Source organism: Enoplosus armatus (genome assembly GCF_043641665.1).
Source record: "Enoplosus armatus isolate fEnoArm2 chromosome 8 unlocalized genomic scaffold, fEnoArm2.hap1 SUPER_8_unloc_1, whole genome shotgun sequence".
NCBI classification, from domain to species: domain Eukaryota; kingdom Metazoa; phylum Chordata; class Actinopteri; order Centrarchiformes; family Enoplosidae; genus Enoplosus; species Enoplosus armatus.
In genome coordinates, this window is record NW_027261185.1 from 60,576 (window position 1) to 87,500 (window position 26,925).

General features: G+C 42.1%; 1 protein-coding gene across 1 annotated transcript; it reads right to left on the bottom strand.

Moving 5' to 3' along the window:
* Nucleotides 1-2,688: 2,688 nt before the first annotated feature.
* On the bottom strand, nucleotides 2,689-21,264 carry LOC139307115 (B-cell receptor-associated protein 31-like). Its single transcript, XM_070931000.1, has 8 exons — nucleotides 21,192-21,264; nucleotides 19,182-19,281; nucleotides 17,633-17,733; nucleotides 16,402-16,546; nucleotides 12,384-12,519; nucleotides 5,675-5,801; nucleotides 5,261-5,361; nucleotides 2,689-4,498 (listed from the first exon to the last, which is right to left on the bottom strand). The coding sequence occupies exons 2-8, from the start codon at nucleotides 19,271-19,273 to the stop codon at nucleotides 4,472-4,474; spliced, it is 729 nt and encodes a 242-aa protein (XP_070787101.1). The 5' UTR covers nucleotides 19,274-19,281; nucleotides 21,192-21,264; the 3' UTR covers nucleotides 2,689-4,471.
* Nucleotides 21,265-26,925: the final 5,661 nt, after the last annotated feature.

The following is a 26,925-nucleotide window of genomic DNA, read 5'->3' on the forward strand; positions in this document are numbered from 1 at the left end:
TCTGATATAATATAATACATCCAGAATAAACCTCCAAAATCCACTTAGAAATCAGAGAGAAAGACGCTGCAGAACCTGCCTGAGAATCCTTCTGTTTTGAAGTTTCCTTCAGTGTCTCAGTGATCAGTGATGGTTGTCTGTCCGTCCATGAGGACGCTGCAGACGGGAGCTGCTAACAGCTGATTCAGCTGCTGTGATGGAGACAGTGCCACTCAATGTAAACAAATATAAACTAAATTTGTTTATTACATCAGGGCTTTTCAGTTTGTCAGTAAGAAACATCTGACGAAACTCAATATATAAGACCAGATGAATCTATTCCAAATTTTACATCAACTAATATCTCAAAGTTTTAATTTTTATCATTATTTATTTATTTCCTGTTCAGGTTGTATGAGCCAGACATTTTATCTTCATGTCTTCTCTCACTTGTGTGTGTGATCGCACCACTTCAGTCCGGTCTGCGTTTCCAGCCCAAACTGAGCTACATGGTGACCTCATTCATCCCAGCGTCGGCCATTTTACTGTAACTGTGTCTCTGTGACTTCCTGTAAACCGCAGTCTTCCATCCATAACTAGATTAGACAATCGATTAGGTGATAAGTAGCTTAATTAATTAATAGCTGTGTTAACGATAGTAACGACACACGGGGCTCGGCGTTAACGAGTCACCAGCCAAAAACTCGCCGAGTCGATGATGAAAGAGTTAACTTTGAGCCCTGATGATGTCACCTGTGTTTCATTGACCTTTGACCCCTGCGAGGGTCTCCATGCTGTCAGCCACTGTGATCACTGTGCTCATTCACACCGACTCAACCAACGGCAATAAAACTAACGTCATGACAAACAGCTGACTGTCTCCGTGGTTACTGCGTTGTTTGTAAACTCACTGTGGTTTTATTCAGTGTAGTTATGAAACATGTTGATTCCAACATGGAAGTTTGAGTCTCCACAACAATTAAGACTTAATTATTTCTATGAATTATTTCTTAATTTTATTTCCATTAATTTGACTGCTACCCTATAGTGTGAAGTGTCTGCAGGCCTCCTGTCAGCTAAAACAAACCTCCACCGATCAGAGGGCAGGCAGTCTGCAGCCTCAGTACACGTGGGAATGCAGGACAGAGTATTTCTTCTGTCCCTACCTACACACCTGTAAAGTTTTGTGACACTATCGCATTGACTAAATCTGTGGTGGCTCAGCTACAGCAGGTCTCTCCAGGACCACGTTTCGCCATGATGACACGCTCGCCCTCACGACTGGTAACGACACGGCTGACCTCAGGTCAGTCGGGATCCCGCATCACGGACAGGTGTGAGGGTGGACACGGGCGGCAAAGGTTCCAACGGGAATCAAACTGGAAACATTGCAGTTATACTGGTCTTTGACCACTTGACTACCAGGACGTCTCATAAAGCTGCTGCTCTTCTGGAGAACTGATCCACGACGATCCTGACGGGACGTTCAGTCTGAAGGCTCCTGACTTATTGATGTCTGTCGAAAATAAAACCACCAGTCTGTTGATTATTAGTATTATTTTGTGTAACAGACTGTTGGGGCGGACACCTTTAAAGCAGTCTGAAATTCCAGGAAGCAGAAGACAGAAATACTGAAGGCCTAAAAAAAGTTCCTGGCCTGAGACGTTCTCCTGTCAGCGGTTTTAGACACAAGGCGCTCGGGTCGGCTGTGAAAGTTGATCTGGTGAGATGGTGGAGAGGATCGGCAGTGCAGCTCAAACCGGTTTCTGATGCCGTTTAGACCAACAGCTGCCTTATTAAGACCGAGAGGAGGCGACGCTGGGACGCTATGTTTAGACACAAGACAGACAGACAGACAGAGGGGAGACATGTATGAACTGTGCAGCGGGGAAGACGTACTAATACTAACTCCAGTAAAAGTCCTGTGAGTATAATCACTAAATGTCCTTAACGTCTTCCAGCAGTCAGATGTCCCCTGTGTCTGTCCCCCTGTGACTGTCCTCCTGTGTCTGTCCTTCTGTTATAGATTCTGTCATTAGAGGATTATTCCTCATCATTAATGGTGGAGCTCATTCTGAACTATCAGCTAATGATTATTAGTTCACTGTGGATGAATCAGCTGATTATTTTCCCCATTAAATCAATCGATCGTTTGGTCACAATGACCCAGAGCCCAAAGTGACGCCTTCACTGGTACTTCAGCAAATAATAGTAGTATAAAACAGTGTCCTTAACTTTGAAGTCTCAGTATTTTGAGAAGAAGCAAAATAATTAAATCATCAGTGAGTAACATAGTTTGGCTTCCATAGATTTTCATACTCGTGCTGTTTCCCCTTCATTTGTTTTTTGTTTCTTCACTTTGGAAAATGTTAAAAATGTCGTGTTTTGTGTTTTTTTCCTCAGTGACCATCAACATTAAAAACATTAAACAGACAAAAACACGATACCTGCTCACTCTGTTTTCACACTTCATTTCTTGACTGATGCGTCCAGACACAGTTCACCTCTGAACTCCCATGATCCTCTGTGAACAGCGCCCTCTAGAAAGACAAGTTTGATTTTCTTCAAAAATAACAAATGAAATGCAGAAGCGTTAGTTTCTGTCAACACACATGTTTAAATACAGAAAAATTTGAATGAGGTTTGGTCTGGATGTTGGTGAATAAACACAGAAGCTCCATTAAATCAGCAACATCAGATTTTTGTCCATTCTTGTCCAAAGTCACTTTATTGGAGGTGATAACTGAAACAGAACATTTTAGCCATCAGCTAACAAACATATTTATGTCTCATCATAAGCATTAGAGGTGATGATGCACACAAGGTTTCTATGGTGAATCTATCAGTGTTCCCCTTAAAGATAGAACTGAATTATCCAGAGAAACAAGTCGGTGACCACATGATAAAACCTAAATATAAAAATACAATAACGTCACATTCAACAAACCGTTTCAGACATAATGAGGATTTAAATAATAAGTCCTACATGTTCGATGTTTTTCAGCGATCTGTAACAAACCGAAGTTTCTGTAGGCAAACAAAATCACCAAAGTGGAGCAAAATAATTTGTCATGCAAGATGGGAATGTGGACAAAGTGGAAATAAAAATAAAAGAAATAGACGTAAACCGGTGAGAACTGTGTGGACTCAACCCTCCATCAGCTGCGTCCGACCCTCCAAAATAAAGGAAAAACACTGGGAAACAGTTTATAAAGACTTCTAAATCTGTCAACATCAACCAATTACAGACAAGAAAACTTGTCAGGTGACGCACATGCTGCCAGACCAGACATAGATTTTCAAAACAAAAGCAGATGTTGTGAATGGAGCCTCGGAACGGTCGCCGTGGGAACTTGTGTTGTTCTCTAAAGCTGCATCTGTCTGAGCTTCCTCCACAAATACGCATCAGAGGGAAGACACAAAGTAGTGCCTGTGCTGGGGGGCCCCTGGGGGCCGTTTTTAAACATACAAGAGAATCCAGACTACGTGGTCGTAACATCAACGACAAGACAGATGTGAAGAGCAGAGTTTGGTACAATTGTTATAATCACATCGCTCCTCATGAAACTACAGTTACTGTCCAGTTTTAATCCATCACAGCTGCTGTTCAGACTGTGCTTCTTTCCATCTCAACAATAACTGACATCTTTCAGACGAGATATAGTCTCCAGAACAGAGAGAACATCTCAGTCTTAACAAAACATTGACCCTTTAACACAAAAAACCAAACGTTAACTGATGAACCGAAACAGAAATCCCCAAAACATTAACAAAAAAACAAAATCTTTCACATAAATCAAACGTGTTCATCACAACAAAGACTGATCATGAGTACCAGCAGAGCAGAAGTCTGGTGGATCTTCTGGCCAGTCTTTTATTTCACTGCGTGGGTGAGTGTTGGTCTGGGTCTACAATAGAAATCAGGGAGTCTGAAAGGACTTTTTAAATCAATAAATGATTTTGTTTCATTCAGCTGCAGGTTGAAACTGGAGACCAGTCACTTTACATTCATTCATAATTTAAGGGATTTAATTCCAAACACATCTGTCATTTTAGGCTAAATGTATTAAGTGATTTATGAGGAAAGTTGTTTGGACCTTTTGACCCTGATATGAATCCACAATGTGTTTGAATTGTAGTCGTCAGTACAGGACCTCCAACCTCCGATTGATTTTGGAATGAAACTGGTCTGTTTCTGCAGAAAACGTCAGAAAACATGAAGTGCAGGTAGTTTTGGTCTCCAGCAGGAGGAAAAACAACGATCAGAGTAAATCAGTTAGAAACAGAAGGCTCACAGACAGCCCACATTCTGAAACCTCATCAAATAAACCCATCGCAGCCCGGCGACGTCAGCTGATCCCAAAGACAGGAAGTGGCATCACATCGCTGAGCAGGACGTTGAGGAGGATGCAGGAGCTGCGGGCTGTTTGTTGAGGACGGAGATGAAGACGAAGATGAAGATGGGAGAAGCTGGAAACCGTCTTCGTCCTCCTCAGTCTGATTTCTTGTCGCTGCTCGCCTGCAGACAGAGAACAGGGCAGTGAAAACACAGTGTGAGCGCCTCCTACAGGCCGCAGTGTTCATTACATGGGAGGGGGGGGGTCAGCAGGGGGGCAGCAGGTTAAATGTGATTGTAGTAAGGATCTCTTTATTTCATTTTAACTCTTTATTTAATGTTTCAATCATCTCGGCTTCGTCTGCTGGAAAGGTGTCTCGTCCTATCAGGATCTTGTTACTAGGTAAAAACATGTTAGGTGCTCTGTGATTGGTAGTTCCAACCAATAAAACTAATGAGGCTACAATCTGGAGTGACATTAGGACTAACCAATCAGTGAGACCAGTTCCTACACAAAACCAGCTCAGAGATCCAAACCCTTTCCCGATATCAAGCACACAACCGCACACGTGTGTGTATTTCTAGCTATGTTACATAACTATGTTCACTGTGTGTGTGCGCGCCCGTGTCCTCTGTCAGGCTGATTTAAGGTGGACCAGCTGCTGTTACACTGATCACACACACACACACACACACACACACACACACACACACACACACACACACACACACACACACACACACACACACACACACACACACACACACACACACACACACGATCATCTGTTTAGTGATGTGCTGGCGACATCGTACAACTCAGAGCCTACAGAGGACTGAAGGTGCGCATGGGTCAAGGTGTGTGTGTGTGTGTGTGTGTGTGTGTGTGTGTGTGTGTGTGTGTGTGTGTGTGTGTGTGTGTGTGTGTGTGTGTGTGTGTGTTACCAGCAGCTTGCTGTGCTCGTCCAGCAGTCTGTCGTACTCCACCGTCAGATTCTCTGCCTGTTTCTTCATCGCACGAACGTCACTGTCAGACTTCTGCAGAGCTGCAAAACAAACAACACAGGTGAGACCACGATCCACCTTCTCACCCGAAGCCCACCCCCCAACCCCCTACACACACACACACACACACACTTTTATAGCATTGTAATAACAGATTTGTTGTCAGTCTGAACGCCCTCCTTTTCTCACTTTAATGTCTCCTCTTATAATAATAATAATAATAATAATAATAATAATAATAATAATAAACTAAATGTGTGCTTCCTGATTGTTAAACCAGGTCTCCTTTAGTCCTGAACCAGGACTGAGGAACAGCCAGCAGAGCCCTGCCTGAGGCTCTGAGCTCCACCTTACCTTTCTTGGTGGTGTCCAGCTCCTCCTTCAGGGTCTTCACCTCCTCCTTCAGAGTCTTGTTCTCCTCCTGCGGTCCCGCTCCCTTCTTCCCGGCCTCGGGCACCTCCACACCAGCGTCACGGAGTTTCTATTGAAACAGAAGGAGAAAGATTTCAGTCTCTTCATCAACTCACGGTGCTTCAAATGCACAAAGACTGAAGTTACTGAAGGAACATTCTCAAGGCAATGACAGTATTTTTACTGTGTGGTACTAGTACTTTCACTGTAGTAAAGGTAGCAAATAACCAGTGGACCTGATGAACTAGGGCCACTGCCAACTGCTCAGTTGTCTGGCTGATTTTACTATAAAATACTCTTTTCATCCCAAGGGAAATTGTTGTGCAGCAGTTGCAGTACAAAGTATATATATATATATATATATATATATATATATATATATATACACACACACACACACACACACACACACACACACAATATCTATAAAATAAAATCAATCCAATAACAGTTTAACAGTAAGGACCACAGATATGTATGAGAAGTGTATGTATGTACAATATCAAATAGTGTACATGGTTCATTATGCCATACTTCATCTACCCTAATGATTTGTTTACTGGGTACTTCTCCAGTATCAGTACACAGTGCAGAACTAGTCTAAAGGAGGTACAAGCAACATCCAATAAAAAGAAAAGCTGCAGAAGAAGTCATGAAGATGTTGGATCCAGTTAGGATCTGCCCACTCAGAGAGCAACAGGTGTTCATACCAAACGCCTCCTACCCTCTCGGTCCTGACCTCAGAGCGACAGCTGCTCGTTGTGTCAGTCCTTCACCCTGTAGCTACAGAGAATCCTGCTTTCTGATTGGCTGGCAGGTGACAGTCTGTGTGAACGCTACAGTCACACAGTCCGTTGATGTTTCTTCTGCTTTTCTGGTGCTTCTGTTTGTTAAAGTGACAAGAAACTTTGTCTCTTCATGTTGGAACTTCCAGTGTTTCATAAATTCAGATTTTACTTTGGTTTCAACCCAAAACTGTTTCCTTCACTTCTTTGATGGCTTAGTGTGTGTGTGTGTGTGTGTGTGTGTGTGTGTGTGTGTGTGTGTGTGTGTGTGTGTGTGTGTGTGTGTGTGTTAGTTACACAGTTACATGTTTTAATGGCAAATCTCTATAAAATGTCAAATAAAGCCAACTTGTTTGGTTATATCAAATATATATATATATATTTATATATATATAAAATCCTACTTAAAGTAAAAACACCCGATAATACTTACAAACTTTTACTCAAGTATTAAAAGTAAAAGTAATTGATTTGACTGATAAAATATAATCATTAACATTGTTAACGCATCAATGTTAGAGCTGCATGTTACTGTTGTACATGACAGTATACAGTTAGCTAGTTTAACTGCTTTATATACAGTTAGCTCCTTTAACTGCTTTATATACAGTTAGCTCCTTTAACTGCTTTATATACAGTTAGCTAGTTTAACTGCTTTATATACAGTTAGCTAGTTTAACTGCTTTATATACAGTTAGCTAGTTTAACTGCTTTATATACAGTTAGCCTTTTTAACTGCTTTATATACAGTTAGCTCCTTTAACTGCTTTATATACAGTTAGCTCCTTTAACTGCTTTATATAGTTAGCTCCTTTAACTGCTTTATATAGTTAGCCTGTTTAACTTCTTTATATACAGTTAGCTAGTTTTAACTGCTTTATATACAGTTAGCCTGCTTAACTGCTTTATATACAGTTAGCTCCTTTAACTGCTTTATATACAGTTAGCTCCTTTAACTGCTTTATATACAGTTAGCTCCTTTAACTGCTTTATATACAGTTAGCTCCTTTAACTGCTTTATATACAGTTAGCCTGTTTAACTTCTTTATATACAGTTAGCTAGTTTAACTGCTTTATATACAGTTAGCTAGTTTAACTGCTTTATATACAGTTAGCCTGCTTAACTGCTTTATATACAGTTAGCTAGTTTTAACTACTTTATATACAGTTAGCTCCTTTAACTGCTTTATGTAGAGTTAGCTAGTTTAACTACTTTATATACAGTTAGCTCGTTTAACTACTTTATATACAGTTAGCTCGTTTAACTACTTTATATACAGTTAGCTCCTTTAACTGCTTTATATACAGTTAGCTAGTTTAACCTCTTTATATACAGTTAGCTCGTTTAACTGCTTTATATATAGTTAGCCCGTTTAACTGCTTTATATACTGTTAGCTCGTTTAACTACTTTATATACAGTTAGCTAGTTTAACTACTTTATATACAGTTAGCTCCTTTAACTGCTTTATATACAGTTAGCTAGTTTAACCTCTTTATATACAGTTAGCTCGTTTAACTGCTTTATATATAGTTAGCCCGTTTAACTGCTTTATATACTGTTAGCTCGTTTAACTGCTTTATATACAATTAGCTAGTTTAACCTCTTTATATACAGTTAGCTCGTTTAACTGCTTTATATATAGTTAGCCCGTTTAACTGCTTTATATACTGTTAGCTCGTTTAACTACTTTATATACAGTTAGCTAGTTTAGTCCAGTGGTTCCCAGCCTGGGGGTCTGGCCCCTCCAAAGGGTCACCAGATAAATCTGAGGGTCATGAGATGATTAATGGAAGAGCAAAGAAGAAGAAACAAAGCTCTGATACACAAATGTGTTTTCAGTTTTTGGACTTTTCTCTAATCTTAATTTAAGATTTTAATTTGAGTTTAATTTGAAAATGATTGAATGAAACCATGAGAGACTTTTAAAAAGCAGAAATGTCTCATTGGTGGAACTGATAACGAGGAGACAACACTTACACTCAACTGGAACTTTTTAAACTAGTGTTTAATGTCTAAGTTCAATATTAATCTGAAAAGTAACTAAATCTACATTTCAGAACCTCAAAATGATTGTACTTGAATACAGTATTTGAGTTAATGTACTTAGTTACTTTCCACCACTGCAGGTATCAGATATAACACTCTCTGGCCAGTAGAGCTGGTCAATTATTTTATTGAATCAGACTGAATCCGTCTCACTAACCTCAGCTGGTCAAGTGTCATCGTGTTCAGTCAGAGTGACGCAGTGAAACAGGTGCTGAACTTCAGACCTTTAACGGAGGAGGCTCAGCCATAAAAGCTGATTTTACTGCTCTGTGAACTGAATCCAGCAGCACGAGGTCTCAGGTTCAGAAATGCCACAACACCTCGAGGACCGGGGAAACTACAAACCTTTAAAGAAACTATTCAAACTAACAGGCCACCACTCAAACACATCAACAAGACACGATGACCCAGAGCCATCAGTCCGAAGCTCCACATTATTAACAATACATCACAATTATTCAGATCGCTCAGAGGAAAAGCAGCAAATCACATCCAAGAAGCTGGAACCAGCAAACGTTTTTACAGCGAAAATCACTTCGACTTTCTGTCAAACAACTAACTGATTAATGGACTGATCGTTTCAGCTGGACTTCATAAACTGTTGTCGTTTCATTTATAACAAAACATCAGATTTGAACTCTTCATGCGTTTTTTAATCTGTAAAGTAACTGAAGCTGTCAGATAAATGGAGTGCAGTAGAAATAGAAAGTGGCATGAAAAGAAAATACTCAAGTAAATCTGTACTTAGTTACATTCCACCACTGACAAACACACAACCCAAATGCATCATCCATTTTCAAATTCCAAAAAACTATAGGAGTGCAATGATACCCAGTGGTGTCAAACCACGCAGATGAACCTCCACCTTGTTTGCAGCTGGAGGCGTCTCTGTTATATATAAATGTCAGAGCCCCTGAAGTCCCATAAAGATAAAACATTGTTTTATCTTGTGCTCACCAGATAATAAGTTCACCTGGCACAGAGAGTGCAGGGTTACGTGAGGAACTCAGTGATATCATACATTTCACCAACTACAGCAGAAGAAGACATAAAACAGAACGTCCTGACTGAATGAGAAGCGAATGTGTTGAACATCAGACACGTTACAGATCAGTGTGTGTGGTTCATCATGTCATGGACACTCTGACCACAGCTGTTCTGTCACGTCGTGTACGCTCCGTCAAACAGCATTTTATTGAGTTACATTTGGGGATACTGATTCATCTGGCAGTTCTATTCTACTGTTTAATGGGTCTTAATTTTAAAGTCTTTTAATCCCTTTGGATACTATTTGTGTGTCTTTTTATATTGCCTGTAAAGCACTTTGAATTGCCCTGTTGTTGAAAGGTGCTGCACAAATAAATCTGCCTTGGCTGAAAGGATCAGTGAGTCGAGGAACAGAGAGTGAAGTGTTTCAGTCATTCAGAGCCAAACCTCCATCCATCCTCCAGGGTCTCACATTTTCAGCTTTTCTCTCTTTTGTATTTAGAGCTGATCAGTCCATCGACAGAAAGTCAATCAACTATTTTTTAAGCAAAAAAGATTCTCAAATGTGAATCTTTTCAGGACCAAACAACCGGTCCGAGACCGCCTGGAAAGAAGGCTCCCAAACTGATTTCAACAGTAAAAATCCAAAACTACGGTTAAACCACCTGCCTCCTGATCTGTGTCAGTGGTGTCGGCCTCGATCTACTCATGCTAGATCATTTGGTAACCATGGCAACATCAACAGGGACTTCATCAGGAAGTGAAAAGGACTTGAAACAAAGGTGAGTTGGAGCAGAGCTGTGAAGTCAGTCAAATGTCAGTCGAATAGTTGATCAGTGGCCGCTTTATTAGGAACACCTTTAAATCGAATCCAACAGCTGAGCTCTGACACACACACACACACACACACACACACACACACACACACACACACACACACACACACACACACACACACACACACACACACACACACACACACACACACACACACACACACACACACACACACACACACGTCACCTTGAGTAACTGTCTGCAGTGAAATCAAACCATCCTGTCAGAAAGAGAGACGAGTCACGTGTTCCTGCAGGTCGTCTGCAGCTGCACATGCACATACCTGACCTTCAGGCTCCACACACACACACTACACACACACACACACACTACACACACTACACACACACATACCATACACGACACTCACACTACACACACACACTAAACTTTATAGAAGTGCTAATAAACAAATTAACGTGAATCTCATGTTCACTTCTAAACTGAGAATGTTATAAAAATAAGTTTTTTAAAAAGTATTATATTAATCTGTGCTTTGGTTTGGTTTCCAGCGCTTTTATTGTGAAGGCCTGAGGTTGTTCCTATGAACGTGCTCTGACTGAGAGTTCCTCACACACTTCAGGTGAGTTCAGTTCACAAAGAAATGTGATGGGGGAGACAACAGCCCACCTGAGTGAGGGAGAGACAGGTGGGGGAGAGACAACAGCACACCTGAGTGAGGGAGAGACAGGTGGGGGAGAGACAACAGCACACCTGAGTGAGGGAGAGACAGGTGGGGGAGAGACAACAGCACACCTAACCCATTCAGCAGTTCCGAGCTAGTTTCCTGCACTAGCTCAACCAAGTAAGAACATGTACACTCTGCAGTGTGGAGACCTGCACGGCGAGCGCTGCGTGTCTTTGTTCTCGGTATAAAACAACACGTTATTATCCAAAAATCGGTTTCTTCTTTTACAGTGAGCTAATTAAATGATTTAAATGTATTCATTCATTTGTTGTTGTAACCTACAATTTAGTGATAGATTTTAAAATGCATTTGACGTTTTTGAAGCAATAATAATTAATAAACCCCATAAACTGAATTTTAAATAGTTATTTTGTAAGTCTTATTTTGGCTATTATTTTAAAAAACATTGTTGAACAACTCAACTGCTTCAAGAAATACCATCTTTGTGATTGCTGGCGCTGTTGCGGCAGGGGGTAAAAATGACCCCCCGCGGCTCTGGGCGTACTGGAGTGTTGGCGGTTCAAACGTTAAACAACATGACGGTAAAAACGCCCTCGAAACTTCTCTTCATCACAATCTGTCACAACAACCGTCTGAATTCCTCATTTGTTTTGTTTTCTCTGCTGTACTGAAAACATAACAAAGCGTGACTCTGAGTCAACTCCCAACCCATGGGAAACATTCACATGAAGTCACGGAGCTCCCAAAACTGAGAAACACAACATGGAACCTGTAAATCATGAACCGTGTGTGTGTGTGTCACATGCAGATGAGGCAATTTCTCCTTTTAGCAGTGAGCACTTGGTGATCTCTTCATCCCAGACAAACCAGGTCAGATTACCTGTGTGTGTGTGTGTGTGTGTGTGTCTCTCTCTCTTCAGGGACGCATTTCAGACTACAGACCAGCTGATTTTTGGGTCAGTGGTTAAGGTAAATCTCCAGGAGATGAATGTAATCTATGTAATGTCTCCAAAAGTGACCTAAGTAAACAAGAGTGTGTGTGTGTGTGTGTGTGTCCACATTGTGAATGAGACTCACAGTGTGTGTGTTATGTGTTGCTCTGTGAATATGTCCAGTGTTTATTTGGGTTCAGCTCAGCAGCTGCAGATCAGTACTGCCCCTGACTGGTGAGTTAGAGAAACAGCAGCATAACATCTGTCTCTTGCTGCTAAATACTCCACTGTGTTCAGCAGCTCATCTCTACCCGAGTGTGTGTGTGTGTGTGTGTGTGTGTGTGTGTGTGTGTGTGTGTGTGTGTGTGTGTGTGTGTGTGTGTGTGTGTGTGTGTGTGTGTGTGTGTGTGAGACCTCTTGCAGCAGCTCATTGTCCTCCATGTATTTCTTGGCGGCAGTGCTGGCACCCTCCGCCTGCTTCTTGAAGGCTTCGTTGGAGGCCATGAGTGAGGCCTGTTGGGAGAGCAGAGTGGCAAGACGACGCAGCAACCTACACACACACACACACACACACACACAGTGGTCAGTGAGGTCACACACCCTAAAGGCTCAACACGGCAAGGTCACTGAGAGGCTAAAGTCATACGAGTGGCACTCAGACTGTATATAAAGATGGACGACACGACAGCTCCCTGAAAGTGAAGCCATAACATCTCAAACTAAAAAAAAAAATATCACAAATTAAAATAAATGTTTCCCAAAGATGGTTTCTGTCATTTTAGGTAGTTCCTGTCACGCTGATGTTTGTTTTCTGATCAGTGTGGTTTTAATTTGTTATGTGATGCTATAAAAACGGGTGTTCGACATCATGATTGACAGCTGAGATTGACCGTGGTGTTGTGACTCCACCCCCTGATCCCCACTGCGCAGACTCCAAATGACGTCACCAGCGCAAGATGGCAGCAGCCGTATACAGTTGGGGGGTGGAGATGTGTCGGCCATCTTTATATACAGTCTATGGCGGCACTCTACATGGTTAGTTAATCTCCCTGTGAAGATCTCTCTCTCTCTCATGTTTTTCGTCTCTGGGAGGCACTTTTTCAAGAAAATAACCCTGATGATGTCATGGTGATGTGAGATGTACAACATCATGTGTGATATTTTTTGCTATGTATTAGGATGAAAAATGATCCTAAAGAGATGTAAATGATCTTTAAAAAACTTTTTTCTAGTAAAGAGTTTAAATCTAGTAATAAGCTGAAATATTATAGTGAATGAGAACTGAAAACTCAGGGACATGTTGACGAGACAGTGAACATGATGAAGGCCTGAGGAATGTTAGATAAAACACCAGTGTATCAGCAAGTTAGCTGTTTTTGCTAAATCTAGCAGGATACAAATTATATTATATTATTCAAACAGTGTCTGAATCAAGGGAGTGTTAGCGAGCGCTGACGTAGAAACTCTGCATCAGTGGGAAGATGTAGACACCATCATTTTCAGGAAATGGGCATATTGGATGGAAAGCACATGACATGACAGAAACATTGGTGTCAGAAGGTACAGAATGTAACCAAGAGGTGGAAACATGCTACAAGGCCCACAACAGGTGGAGCATAGTCAATAATATGTACCAGACTCTGAAGATCTAGTGGTGTGTTTATTACAGACAGCATGGTGGGGGACCTGAACCCATCTGGCCCTGGTGAGGGTTTTATCCCACAATGTCATCAGGGTTACACAATTGTTCAAACTTGACCTTTTGAAGAAGTGACAACCCTACAAACTGCAGGTGCGGAGTTTGGCTGTTTACCAGGCAGGGAGCGTCATGGATTAACTTCATCGCACGGACACATTAAATCCATTAATCCTTGTAGTAGACTATGTTTCAACACGTCTCAACTGTACTTTCAGTAATAATCTGACCAAAAGTCTCTCTAAACATTTTAAAACTTCATTCATGACAAATGTTGACGACAGCTGATCCAGCGGTACGATAGCTGATCCAGCTGTACGATAGCTGATCCAGCTGTGCGGTAGCTGATCCAGCTGTACGATAGCTGATCCAGCTGTGCGGTAGCTGATCCAGCTGTACGATAGCTGATCCAGCGGTACGATAGCTGATCCAGCGGTACGATAGCTGATCCAGCTGTACGATAGCTGATCCAGCTGTACGGTAGCTGATCCAGCTGTAAGATAGCTGATCCAGCTGTAAGATAGCTGATCCAGCTGTAAGATAGCTGATCCAGCTGTAAGATAGCTGATCCAGCTGTACGGTAGCTGATCCAGCTGTAAGATAGCTGATCCAGCTGTAAGATAGCTGATCCAGCTGTACGATAGCTGATCCAGCTGTACGATAGCTGATCCAGCTGTGCGGTAGCTGATCCAGCTGTACGGTAGCTGATCCAGCAGTACGGTAGCTGATCCAGCAACAACAACACACCACCTGAGCCCTGAAACAAATCATCAGTTGTATATGTGTATGTATGTATGTATACTCTAGTGTATGACAGATCAACACATCATACACAACCTAATATAGCCGTTCACCACTGCACACACACACACACATATCTATACACATATAGTAACAACACACAGACACACACACGTTGAGTTACCTCTGACATTTCCCAGCTGAGGTGTGTGTGCTGTACGTGTTGTACATGCTGTGAGTGGCGTTGACAGGTTGTGATGTAATGGTTACTCACAGCAGGGTGGGCGGGGCTGCAGGGGGCAAAAATACAGGATAACTGCCCCCATTCCTGCAGTCAGTGAGCTGCTGGACCAGTGTGGTGTTTTTGTTTAACTCCAGACATATAAAAGTACTCCTGATTGAATAATTATGCATCTGTTTCTACATTTAGTCATCAAACCTCATGTTCAGACTCAAACCAGCAACCTGTCAGTCCGTCCCTCAGTCCTGTCTCACTTCCTGTCTGTGGCTCTCAGCTCTCAGCCCATTGGTTCCTGCTGAAGACGTCAATCTTTAAAAACTCCTCACAAATATATAGTTTCATGTTTAAAAGGCTCAGTCATTCCCTCCAACAGCTGCTCGCTGGAGTTTTTATCAAACTAACAGCAGGTGCATCTGTTGGGGACTATTTTCAGCAGCGGATGAATCCACATGTGGAGCTGTAGTGAGTGTTTGGGGAAGCAGGACGGTGTAATAATAACAACAACAACAACAACAACAACAACAGATATGTCAGGCTGCTGGTCTGAAAACTAAAGTTAATTCTTCTGCAAATATCACAGACGTCTCTCTGGATCAGAGCGACAGCTGGATATCTAAACAGTTTCCAGCACTGACCTACTGTTGAGGATTTTGTTTGGACAAAAAAAGACAGGTTTCTCAGATGTCTGCAGACTCTCAGTTCCAAATATGGCCTTCAGTAGCGTGACCGGCCTAAAATAATCTGATCAGCTGCCAGCACTTCAGCCTTTCCACAAACTTGTGCTCCATATTTTCTTCTGAGTCACAGTCCCAGATCACAGCAGACGGTCTGTGGAGGGCTCGGTCTAAATGCTGGAGCACCTCTTCCTGGATTCTGTGTTTCAGCAGCTGCTGCATCACATGCTGCACTGCTGCGGTGAGTCATGGAGCAGCTGCTGCAGACTGAGGCCCGACCAACACTGCTGCCCCCTACGGGCAGCACGCAGCCAACGTGCACAGGTTGAAAACGACTCATTTTGAGCAGCGTGTCTGAACGCTCACTTTGATCTGATTTGTCAAAGTCGATGACTCGAGTAGCTAATTCACTGATTCCCACAACAGATGATCTGGAACTCTTCCTTCATTGTACTAGATTATATTATTACGTGTGTGTGTGTCGATAATGACATCGGTCAGCGGCTTCCCTTCTTATAATTTGTTTGTTTTTTTATTTCAATAAAGCTTCAATGTGAATGACATTAAAGTGGCAGCCATGTTTAGTGCTGCTCAGCTGGAGTTCCAGTGTTTGCGTTGTTCCACAAGTAAAAAGAAAGTTTGTACTGTTGTCTTCATTAATAAGTCGGGTTTGGTCTGTAGTGAAGAACACAAGAAACAAGTTGTTTCATAATCAGTCAGTAACTTCTCAGCCAACAACAAGCTGTCCTCCAATAACAACACGCCGAGTCACAGAGCCCTGAACCAATCAGATTTAACTCCTGTTTGACCCTGCCTGAGGGGTCAGCCAATCAGGGACCAAGACAGATTAACACCTCTGAACTCTGTCCAATCAGGATCAGGATGGAGGATTTACACTGTACAGTGACTGTGTGTGTGTGTGTGTGTGTGTGTGTGTGTGTGTGTGTGTGTGTGTTTCCATTGACAAACACACAGCTGTTCATTCTTTCCAACCTACTGTAAAATTCCTCTGCATTTAGATCAGTCTGCCTGTCGCTGTGTGTGTGTGTGTGTGTGTGTGTGTGTGTGTGTGTGTCTCACAGGCAGAGCAGCAGGGCAAAGCCGGCGATGTATTCGTTCCTCTGAGCTCTGAACAGCTTCATGTGGATGTGTTCGATGGCCGTTGGGTTGTTGGTCAGATCCACCTTCTCCGTCACGCTGTACTTCCTCACCTCACGGAACGCATCTGCAAACACACACACACACACACACACACACACACACACACACAGTATCCTACAACCTGAAGTCTCTTCTTCATGTAACAGTCAAACAACTTTCATTTCAGAGCCGATCTGCTTCACATGATGGTCTTTTTATTTAGTTCATTTTAACAGAAAATTAGAAACTTGTCCTTCACTCTGCGGTCGAGTCTGAACTCACTCCATATTTACTGTCTGACATTATAATGTTGTGTAATTTCCCCCCGGGGATCAATAAAGTATTTCTGATTTCTGATATTTGAGTGTCTGAGTGTTTAAATGTGTCCACTATATGTTGCCCTCAAAAAAGGTCCATGACATACACACTACTTTCTGTTAACAATCCCACAATGCAACGCAGCAACATCTTATAGAGGCGACTCTACACATGATGATGATGATGATGATGATGAGTGTCTGAAAGGTCAACTATTAAGTGTCTGTTAGAGAGAGCCGTGAACGAGGGAGTGACTTCAGTCACAGCCAGTCTTCATTAGATTATATTAAACGCTGCAGGAGGTCCTGACAGGAAAAGCTTTGATGTGAACGTTTCTTCATATTTAACCATTTCAATCAAAATGTGGATAAAACTTTAGGAAAGAGCCCTTTAATGAAAGTGAGGTTTTTTTCCCAGTAAAATGTTTCATACTTTAGTTTCTTGTTTTAATTTGAGACAATATGGCCAATTCAGGTGAGTGTGTGTGTGTGTGTGTGTGTGTGTGTGTGTGTGTGTGTGTGTGTGTGTGTGTGTGTGTGTGTGTGTGAGAGATACAGGCCTGACTGAGCTTCTACATTTCACAGTGAAACATCAGTCAGAGCGTCTTCAGTATTTGAGTAAGATGGACGATGTGGTGAGGGGCGTCATTATGAGTGGGATCTGATCAAATGTTTTTTGTCCCTAAAAATGGGGGGGACTTAGTGACCGTGGACTCTCAGGGTCAAAGGTCAAAGCACCACTGTTACACGAGTGCAGGAGGAGCTGGTGTTTTCTAACATCACTGATGATAATCTTCCAACAACACAATGAACATGAAAACTACATATACACACACACACACACACACACGTACCGATGAGCAGGAAGACGAGGATGGCGATGGCCACCATGAATGAAGTGTTTCCATAGAGGGCGATGGTCTGGATGATCCGAGACTTAAAGATCTTATTCCACCTGGAGGATCAAACACACATTAAAATCCAGGAGAAAATATGAAATACAGCAGAGACACATGACATGCCGGTAAACCTGGAGCTCTGGCTCCATCTAGCAGCACAACCGGACAGAAGAAAAGACACATCTGACAAAACCAGCAACAAACTGTTAAAAACCTGGCAGAGATCTGATTCTCCAGAGAAGAGCAACCACTTGAGATCATTCAGGAAAGTTAAGAGAAAAAGAGGAGAGCAAGTAAGTCTGGAGACACACACACACACACACACACACACACACACACACACACACACACACACACACACACACACACACAGTCTTTCTATGTTTGGCTGTATTTGTGCTTCTGTCACTTGTTGCTGGTTTTAGATCTGAAAACCAAATTAAAAGTCAGAAAAACACAAAAAAGAAATAACACCAATGAGGAACATTCACCGTTTTATTAGCCGACTAAAGAACTTCAGTCACCAGTGTTGAATAGAGCTGTAACGGTGGTCATCATCATCATCATCATCATCATCATGCACGTTGAATCCAGTCTATTAAAATGCTCTTTACAACAAACTTCTGTTATGCACTTTTGAATTCACACAATCTAAAAATGATTGGAAACATCTTTAAACTGCTGGTGTGTTCCTGGTTCTACCTGCACAACTTCTTCGATGACTCTGCAACTGTCGGCCTCATCACAGATGAATGGACAATCCACATATCTCTGAATGTGTAACGAATGGTGCAATACAGTACAATCCCTTTACCTTCTATAGCTTTTTTTTTTATAACATCTTTATTGTTTTTATTTATCATATCTTGATTTTCTACTTGTGTCTCTATCGCACTATCCTGTGTGCTGCTGGAACAGTGTGAATTTCCCCGCTGAGGAATAATTAAAAGGATTATCTTATCTTATCTCGTATATTGAACCGGCTGCTTCTGATTAAAGGTCATTTTACATTTTCATCAATTTGCCGTGTCGTGTTTGTCTATTTCTTTTTTGTCTCAGAGTTTGTGATCAGTTCACTGAGTCCAGTGGAAACGACATCAGCTCTGGGATCAGTGAAGTCTCTGTTCTGGGTGCTGAGTTAATCAGAGCGTGTCAGTTTTCAGTCAGGAGGTCTGATGGTTTTAATCTGATCACATTCACACAGAGCTGCTCAATGTTTCACTGAACTGCTAACGCTTCCTCTCACGGATCCAACTCCACGTTTACAGGACGCTTTTTCAGAAAGACTGAAGCTGAAGCTCTGCAACACCTCTCTGGTTTTAATACTTTTAGTCTCATATGTGAGCAATAAAAGTCCAAGGAACCTGCATGTTATTATTCATTCTGTAATACTTCTGTTCAGAAGTGCTGCATGTTACAGTGAAATTAATAATAAATGCATTCATGTTTGCTATTTAAGGAGAGGGACAGGGACAGGTGGGCAGAGGGACAGTTGCGTACTGACCTCTTAGGTGAGATGAAGGGGATGCAGAGCAGCAGGACAAAGAAGACCTCAGCGTACAGGAAGGTGGCCACGGCCGTCCACTGCAGACTCATCCTGACTCCTGAACAGGAAACACGAAAACACACCTCAGACCAGGTGAGAGGAACAACAGAGCCTGAAATAAAGAGACGAGCAGCCGTTCATCAACACTTTTGATTGTTAGACTGCAGTATAGGTCATAAGCCCCGCCCCCTCCATGTTAGCAGATGGGACATGGACCGAACCAACAAGTCAAAGTACACATCAAATACATTTTCCCCAAAGATGGTTTCTGTCATTTCAGGTAGTTCTCACGCTGTCTTTACCAAACTTTGAAAACAAGTTACAGCAGAAGATTCCTTCTTTATTCCTCCTCAGGTATTAAATGTGTATAAAATAAAATAAAACACAATAAATAAATAAAATGGAAAGTCATCCTGGTTACTTTTTCTTTGGGTCTAAAGGTGAACGTTTGAGACACAAATGTCGGCAGCTTCAGCTCAAATATATTAAAATGCCGTTTTGGCCTTCAGAAACTCGTCTGTACGGTTCGACAACAAACAAAGTTCATGTCTGAAGTTTCTGGGAACAGCAGGACGATCTGTTCAGAGAATAAAGCCAACAACAACACAGCTTTCTACACAAATACACTCAGTTAGCAGTTTATTACGTACACACACCTGCAGAATCCAACAACACTGCAATAAATACTAATAATTAGGGCTGCAGCTATCAGTTAACCTGTTATTGTCTTGATTAAACGATTAATCATTTGGTCTTTTAATATCCGAAAATAGTGAAAAAAGCCAATTACTGCCGTAAATTTCCCAGAATACAATCTGATGTCTTCAAACGCGTTTTCAGTCCAAAAGTCAACAATTTTCAACAAAAGAAAGAAAAGCAGCAGATCTTCACATATCAGAGGCTGAACCAGAGAAAGGATGAAATAGTGATGAAAAATTACTGAGACAACTGATTGATTATCAGACTGGTTGTGGATTCATTTTTTTTATTAAATAAAATTGCAATAAAAAATGAAAAACTTGATTGTTGAAACTCTGAAATTTGACTTTACAGAGGGGACAATACTTCACAACTAAATGAATTTAAAGTAGTGTCACAGTGCCTTTAACCCTCTGAGGATGATCAGCTGACCAGTGACGCCTCAGTGCTCACTGCACTGGCTAACTGTTCCTGGGTCAGTGTGTAGGGGGGGTGTGGCAGCTCAGAGCAGCTGTGTCATGCAATGCTGCAACACCAGCTAACACTCCAACTGAACATCTGTTTCTGTTTACATTAAAACACAAATTAACAGTCAGACTGCGGAGTGTGTTCACACTCAGCCCGAGTGACGTGTAACGTTAGACAGAGAATGTTTAAAAAAAAAAGAAGAAAATATAGATTCACTCTTTACGAGCATAAAGATAACTAATTCAAATAAACACAAATAAACAATAAGCTACATGTTCGCCATCCAGTAAACAAGGTCTATTCTCTGATAATGATCTGACAACTCATTTTAAACGTTTTCTATTGCTGAAGCGGAATGAACTACATCAATTGCGGCCCCCGTCAACAACGTTTCGTAACTTGGAACAGAACCATCCTGCTAACGTCTATTAGCTGTAATTTGACAGGAAAGATCTCGTTTTTAAGACCTGAACTAGCATGCTAACTTCCCCCGTGTATTTCCTGAACCAGATTTAGCCAGCTAGCTTGTAGGCTCCGTCTACTTGCTGGAAACGTGTTTGTTTTGAATTAGACACAATAGTTTAACATAAACTGTGTGTCCATATGCTTCTCAGTTATATGTAATGTTAAGATATTTGTCGCCGCTGCTTTTAATAACAACATGAGGATAAATTCGCGCCAGGCACTAAACGCGAAGTTAAGTAACTAATAGTTAGAGTTGAGTTAGCAAGCTGAAGTAGTTAGCAGATGTTAACTTGAAGAGGCTCTGCAAACAGAGCACCGGTCATTAGTCACACTCACCTCAGAAAATCACAAACTCAGAGAAACTCGGTCCTGACGCTGCTGTTGAGCTTTAAACACTCTGCCCTGTCAATGTAGTTAGCTTGTTAGCCTAGCTTCCTGTTGTAAACACTTCCGGCGTTTAATGCCAGCTCATCCCGATCTCAGCACGTGATTGGATAGACCGAAACAGATGGGAGGAGTCAAGATGTGACAGCACATTAGAATATGTCACAGACTCATAAATTCAAATCAAAGGACTTTATTATTTCAAAATACCTTGATATTTAGTAATTATTAGCATGGACATGTTAAAGCACAGTATGAATCCTGACGTTGATTTACAATATATTCAGAACACTATCACAGAAAGGAAACAGTGGAAAAATATGTATAAAACTTGATGCATGTAAAAATTCACAATTCAGAAAAGCGTTTGAAACCAACAGATTTACAAACAACAAAAGGCATATTCTATCTATCTTTCTGTCCTCCTTTACAAAGCTCCCTCTCCTGACCAGCAGAGGGAGACATTGTCTTCAGAAAACGATTCTGTGACAACTAACGTGAAGCAGAGAGGACGAAGAAAACAAAGACATCTCACTCTGACTGTGTTTCCACGAACCAAAACAGTCTCTCTCTCTCTCTCTCTCTCTCTCTCTCTCTCTCTCTCTCTCTCTCTCTCTCTGTGGCCACTGCTCTCTGGTTACTGGTCAGACTGGTTGTGTTTCCATAGTAAATTATTAAGTATGTACAGGCAGATTAGAAGATAGATAGTACTTTATTGATCCCTGAGGAGAATTGGCTGTTATATCATAGCAGTAGCAGTTTTACACACTGAAAACAAAGACAACTATACACTGAGTTAAAATTAAAAGAAAGAACAAGAAGTGAAATCTTGACACAAAATCATCATCGTTAATAAAATGGATTTTGAGGTGTTGATGAACAAACAGTAGAACGTAGTGACTGAAATCAGAAACCTGGATAGTGTTACGATCATGTAAACAAGGAGATGAATAACCTGCTTTTTCATGTTCTATGTAAACGCCATATCCCGAATGTGATCGGGTTACAACTCAAAACGCCATATAGTTTTATCTATGCATGTCAACTACGGTGTGGTTATGGATTGCAAAAGATTGTGGAGTGCAGTTAATGACAAGGTGAACGTTAATCACAGACGCAAACTCCAAACTCCAGACTTCAGACTTGCTATATGCCCCGAGGATATTAGTCTGTGTACAAGTTTGGGTTGAGATTTAAAGTGTCAGTCTGGTGTTAGTCTACATTTTTCTTCTCATCATCAAACCTAATGTTCAAACTTAAACCATCATCCTGTCAGTCCGTCTCTCCGTCCTGTCATATAGTAACAACACACAGACACACACACGTTGAGTTACCTCTGACATTTCCCAGCTGAGGTGTGTGTGCTGTACGTGTTGTACATGCTGTGAGTGGCGTTGACAGGTTCTGATGTAATGGTTACTCACAGCAGGGTGGGCGGGGCTGCAGGGGGCAAAAATACAGGATAACTGCCCCCATTCCTGCAGTCAGTGAGCTGCTGGACCTTTTTGTTTAACTCCAGACATATAAAAGTACTCCTGATTGAATAATTATGCATCTGTTTCTACATTTAGTCATCAAACCTCATGTTCAGACTCAAACCAGCAACCTGTCAGTCCGTCTCTCCGTCCTGTCTCACTTCCTGTCTGTGGCTCTCAGCTCTCAGCTCATTGGTTCCTGCTGAAGACGTCAATCTTTAAAAACTCCTCACAAATATATAGTTTCATGTTTAAAAGGCTCAGTCATTCCCTCCAACAGCTGCTCGCTGGAGTTTTTATCAAACCAACAGGAGGAAATAGTGCATCTGTTGGGGACTATTTTCAGCGGCGGATGAATCCACATGTGGAGCTGTAGTGAGTGTTTGGGGCAGCAGGACAGTGTGTGTGTTCATGGTGATGAAGGACACAACAGTGAGGCTCACTGATGAGTTTTATTAATAATAATAATGATAATAACAATAACAACAACAACAACAACAACAATAATAATAATAAGATAAATCAGGCTGTGATACACACAGAACTTGTTAATAGAAACATTCACTGCTGCTTTGAGTCTGAACATGAGGTTTCCTTTAAATAAACACTTTATACACACTGCAGCACCAGTGACGGAAATCAATACACACTTTTCTTTCTGTCTCCAGACACCACAAGACCCCATAAAGATAGAAAAAGACCACACACACACAGACACACACACACACACACACACACACACAGACACACAGACACACACACAGACAGACAGACACACACACACACACACACACACACACACACACACACACAGACACACACACACACAGACAGACACACACACACACACACACACACAGACAGACACACACACACACACACACACACACACAGACACACAGACACACACACACAGACAGACACACACACAAACACAGACACACACACACACACACACACACACACACACAGACACACACACACACACACACACACAGACACACAGACACACACACACAGACAGACACACACACAGACAGACACACACACACACACACACACACAGACAGACACACACACACACACAGACACACAGACACACACACACAGACAGACACACACACAGACACACACACACACACACACACACACACACACACACACACACAGACAGACACACACACACACACACACACACACACACACACACACACAGACACAGACACACACACACACACACACAGACACACACACACACACACACACAGACAGACAGACACACACACACACACACACACACACAGACAGACAGACAGACACACACACACACACACACACACACACACACACAGACAGACACACACACACACAGACAGACACACACACACACACACACACAGACAGACACACACACACACACACACACACACACACACACACACACACACACACAGACAGACAGACACACACACACACACACACACACAGACACACACACACACACACACACACAGACACACACACACACACACACACACACACAGACACACACACACACACACACACACACACAGACACACACACACAGACAGACACACACACACACACAGACAGACACACACACACACACACACACACACACACACACACACACACACACACACACTGAGTTCTGTCTGCTTCATAAAAACGTCAACGCTCATAAAGACTTTTTATCTTCCTCTCTGTCTGTTTTTATGTTTTCTTCACCCCTCTTCATCTTCTTCTTCTTCTTCCTCTTCTTTATTTTCACCCAACCTCTCACTCCCCCTTCCCTCCCCCCTCGCTCTCCTTCTCCCCCTCTCCCCACCCTCCCTCTTCTCCCCTCCTTCTCTCCTTTCTGCCCCCCCCCCAGTCGTCCTAAATCACACATTAAACCTTGTTAAAAGGTTTCCTCGGTCGCCGGGCGGAGCAGAGTCAGGCAGAGGCAGCAAGACACCTGATTGGCTGATGGAATTATATGGGTGGCCAATGGAAAACTGGATAAAAGTGCAATTTTTAAAAAGCAGCCAAGGCGGGCGGCTGGGTGATGGAGAGATGAACACACACACACACACACACACACACACACACACACACAGTGCACGGTGGTAGGTGCGAGGTCATGATCATGTGTGAATGTTGTACTGTACGTAGTACTACTGTAAGTGTGTGTGTACTGTTGAGTCAGCACATAATTCTCCCTTTTCATCTGTAATGACAGTTGAAAGTGTTAGCGAGGTGCTTCTGTGTCTGTAAGAACTGATCCTGTCTGTAATATAAAGATATCATTGTAATCAGTTCGGCGCCACCTAGTGGTAGTTTGGTGCTACACCATGAACACGGCATCACCTGACCTCGTCTCAGGTGTGCCTAAAGGAAACCGTGGAAGACGCCGCGAGTGACTGCTGTGTGTTTTGACTAGTTGATTTGGTTTAATCCCAGTTTGTTTGCTGAAATTTGTTTTTCACCCTTTTGTTTATTTTGGTGAATGTTTGTTTGAGGTTGTTTTGATTTCGCTTTGGTTTGGCGCGACAGTCAAAGCGTCTTTTAGCATCTTACTTAACTCAAACTACACCATAGAAACAACCGCTGACAACCCATCGTGGATCATCAAGAAAAACCCAGTAACCAAACAACCAAAGACGTCGTTTATACTGTCTATAATATCGTTAACCCTTTTCAGAAGCACATACTGACAGTTGTTTAACCGTGAGAGGTCTGTGGCTATGCTGGCCGTTCTGGAATACTTTGGATCTTGCCTTAATACGCCACCATCATCACCAGGTCTTACCTGACAATTCATTTTTCACTTTGGCATTCTGTATCAGCATGTTGGACCCAACAACAATAATAATTTTATGTAAAGCCTCAAAATTTCTTACTACCGTCCAGAGCCAGAATCACTGTTATCGACATCAGTACTTTCCATTATTAATGTGTAAATTCTCGCTGAGCACATGAACACAACAGAACAACTGTGAGAAGAATAACGGTGTTGGTATTGATCCTCTTGACTCTAGTGTCACTGGTATCAGTACTCTAGGTAACTACTTTTGACCATCACATGTCATTAATGCTATATTAGTGTGTATTAAAAGCTGTATTAGCGTGATGTGCCCTTGTCTCCTACCTGTGTGTAAACCAGGTCTCTGTTGTGGAGCAGTTTATAGACCAGGATCTGAATACTTGCACCACTGCTTAAGACTAAAACTAAAGTTAACACTGCTGAGAACAGTTAAATCATCAGTCATCATGTTGTCATATCGTGGCTGTAATGAACTCTGTAGCCTGTAGGGGGCGCTGGCAGCTCTTTACACTGTGTTGTTGAATCGTGTTTGATTTACTGACACCATCATGCATAAAGAGCACCAGGCGACTCTGATCCTCCGAACTCTTTCAGACTTCTGTCCTCTTTGTTGTCACACATCATTTTTGGGACAATTGGATCTTAAACTCCAACAGTCGGCCATGTTTTACTGTCTTCACCATCCTATTGTTGGATTCTGTCTTTTAACTGTCGTCTATTCTAACAGAATTATATTTCAGACTCATCGATCAGCTGCAACATTAAACCAGAGACGACTAAACCCTCCTGTGTGTGTGTGTGTGTGTGTGTGTGTGTGTGTGTGTGTTGTTATCAGTGCTGTGCAGCCCCCCTGATCCTGGCAGAGCTGAGTCGGTTCATGCAGGGGGTAATGTGTCCTTCTGCTGGAGTGTGTGTGTGTGTGTGTGTGTGTGTGTGTGTGTGTGTTTCAGTCATGGTGCATGGATAAAACGATTAGGGAAATACAGCCATGAGGAGGAAGAAAGAATGGACTTTGGAGAGGAGAGAAAGATGATGGAGGAGCAGAGAGGAGGAAATAAGACAAGGAAACAAGGGAAAGGACAGGAGAGGAAATAAGACAAGGAAACAAGGGAAAGGAAAGAAACAGAAAAAAGGAAACAAGAGGAAGGAGACCTGTTCTTGTTGCTTCCTGATTGGTTCATCATCATTATCCCTGTTTAATCCCAGGTGAATTCTGATTGGTGCTTGCTGTTCCTCCAGTTAACCAATAGCTGTTTGAATCTGTTGAAAACGACTTCCTGTAGAGGTTTGACAGCAGCTTAGACTCTGTGACACATTATTCCTGAACAAAGCCGTAAATCTGCTTCCACACTGCAGAGGAAAAAACAGGAAGTCAGAAGAGACA

Bases quoted from the DNA above. Each gene is read 5' to 3' on its own strand.
- LOC139307115 (XM_070931000.1), bottom strand. From the start codon at position 19,273: ATGAGTCTGCAGTGGACGGCCGTGGCCACCTTCCTGTACGCTGAGGTC. The intron at 12,520-16,401 runs GTGAGACACACA...GTGTGTGTGTAG, and splicing joins TTTGCCCTGCTGCTCTGCCT to GTTGCTGCGTCGTCTTGCCA. The intron at 5,362-5,674 runs GTAAGGTGGAGC...TTTGTTTTGCAG, and splicing joins GCTGGACACCACCAAGAAAG to CTCTGCAGAAGTCTGACAGT.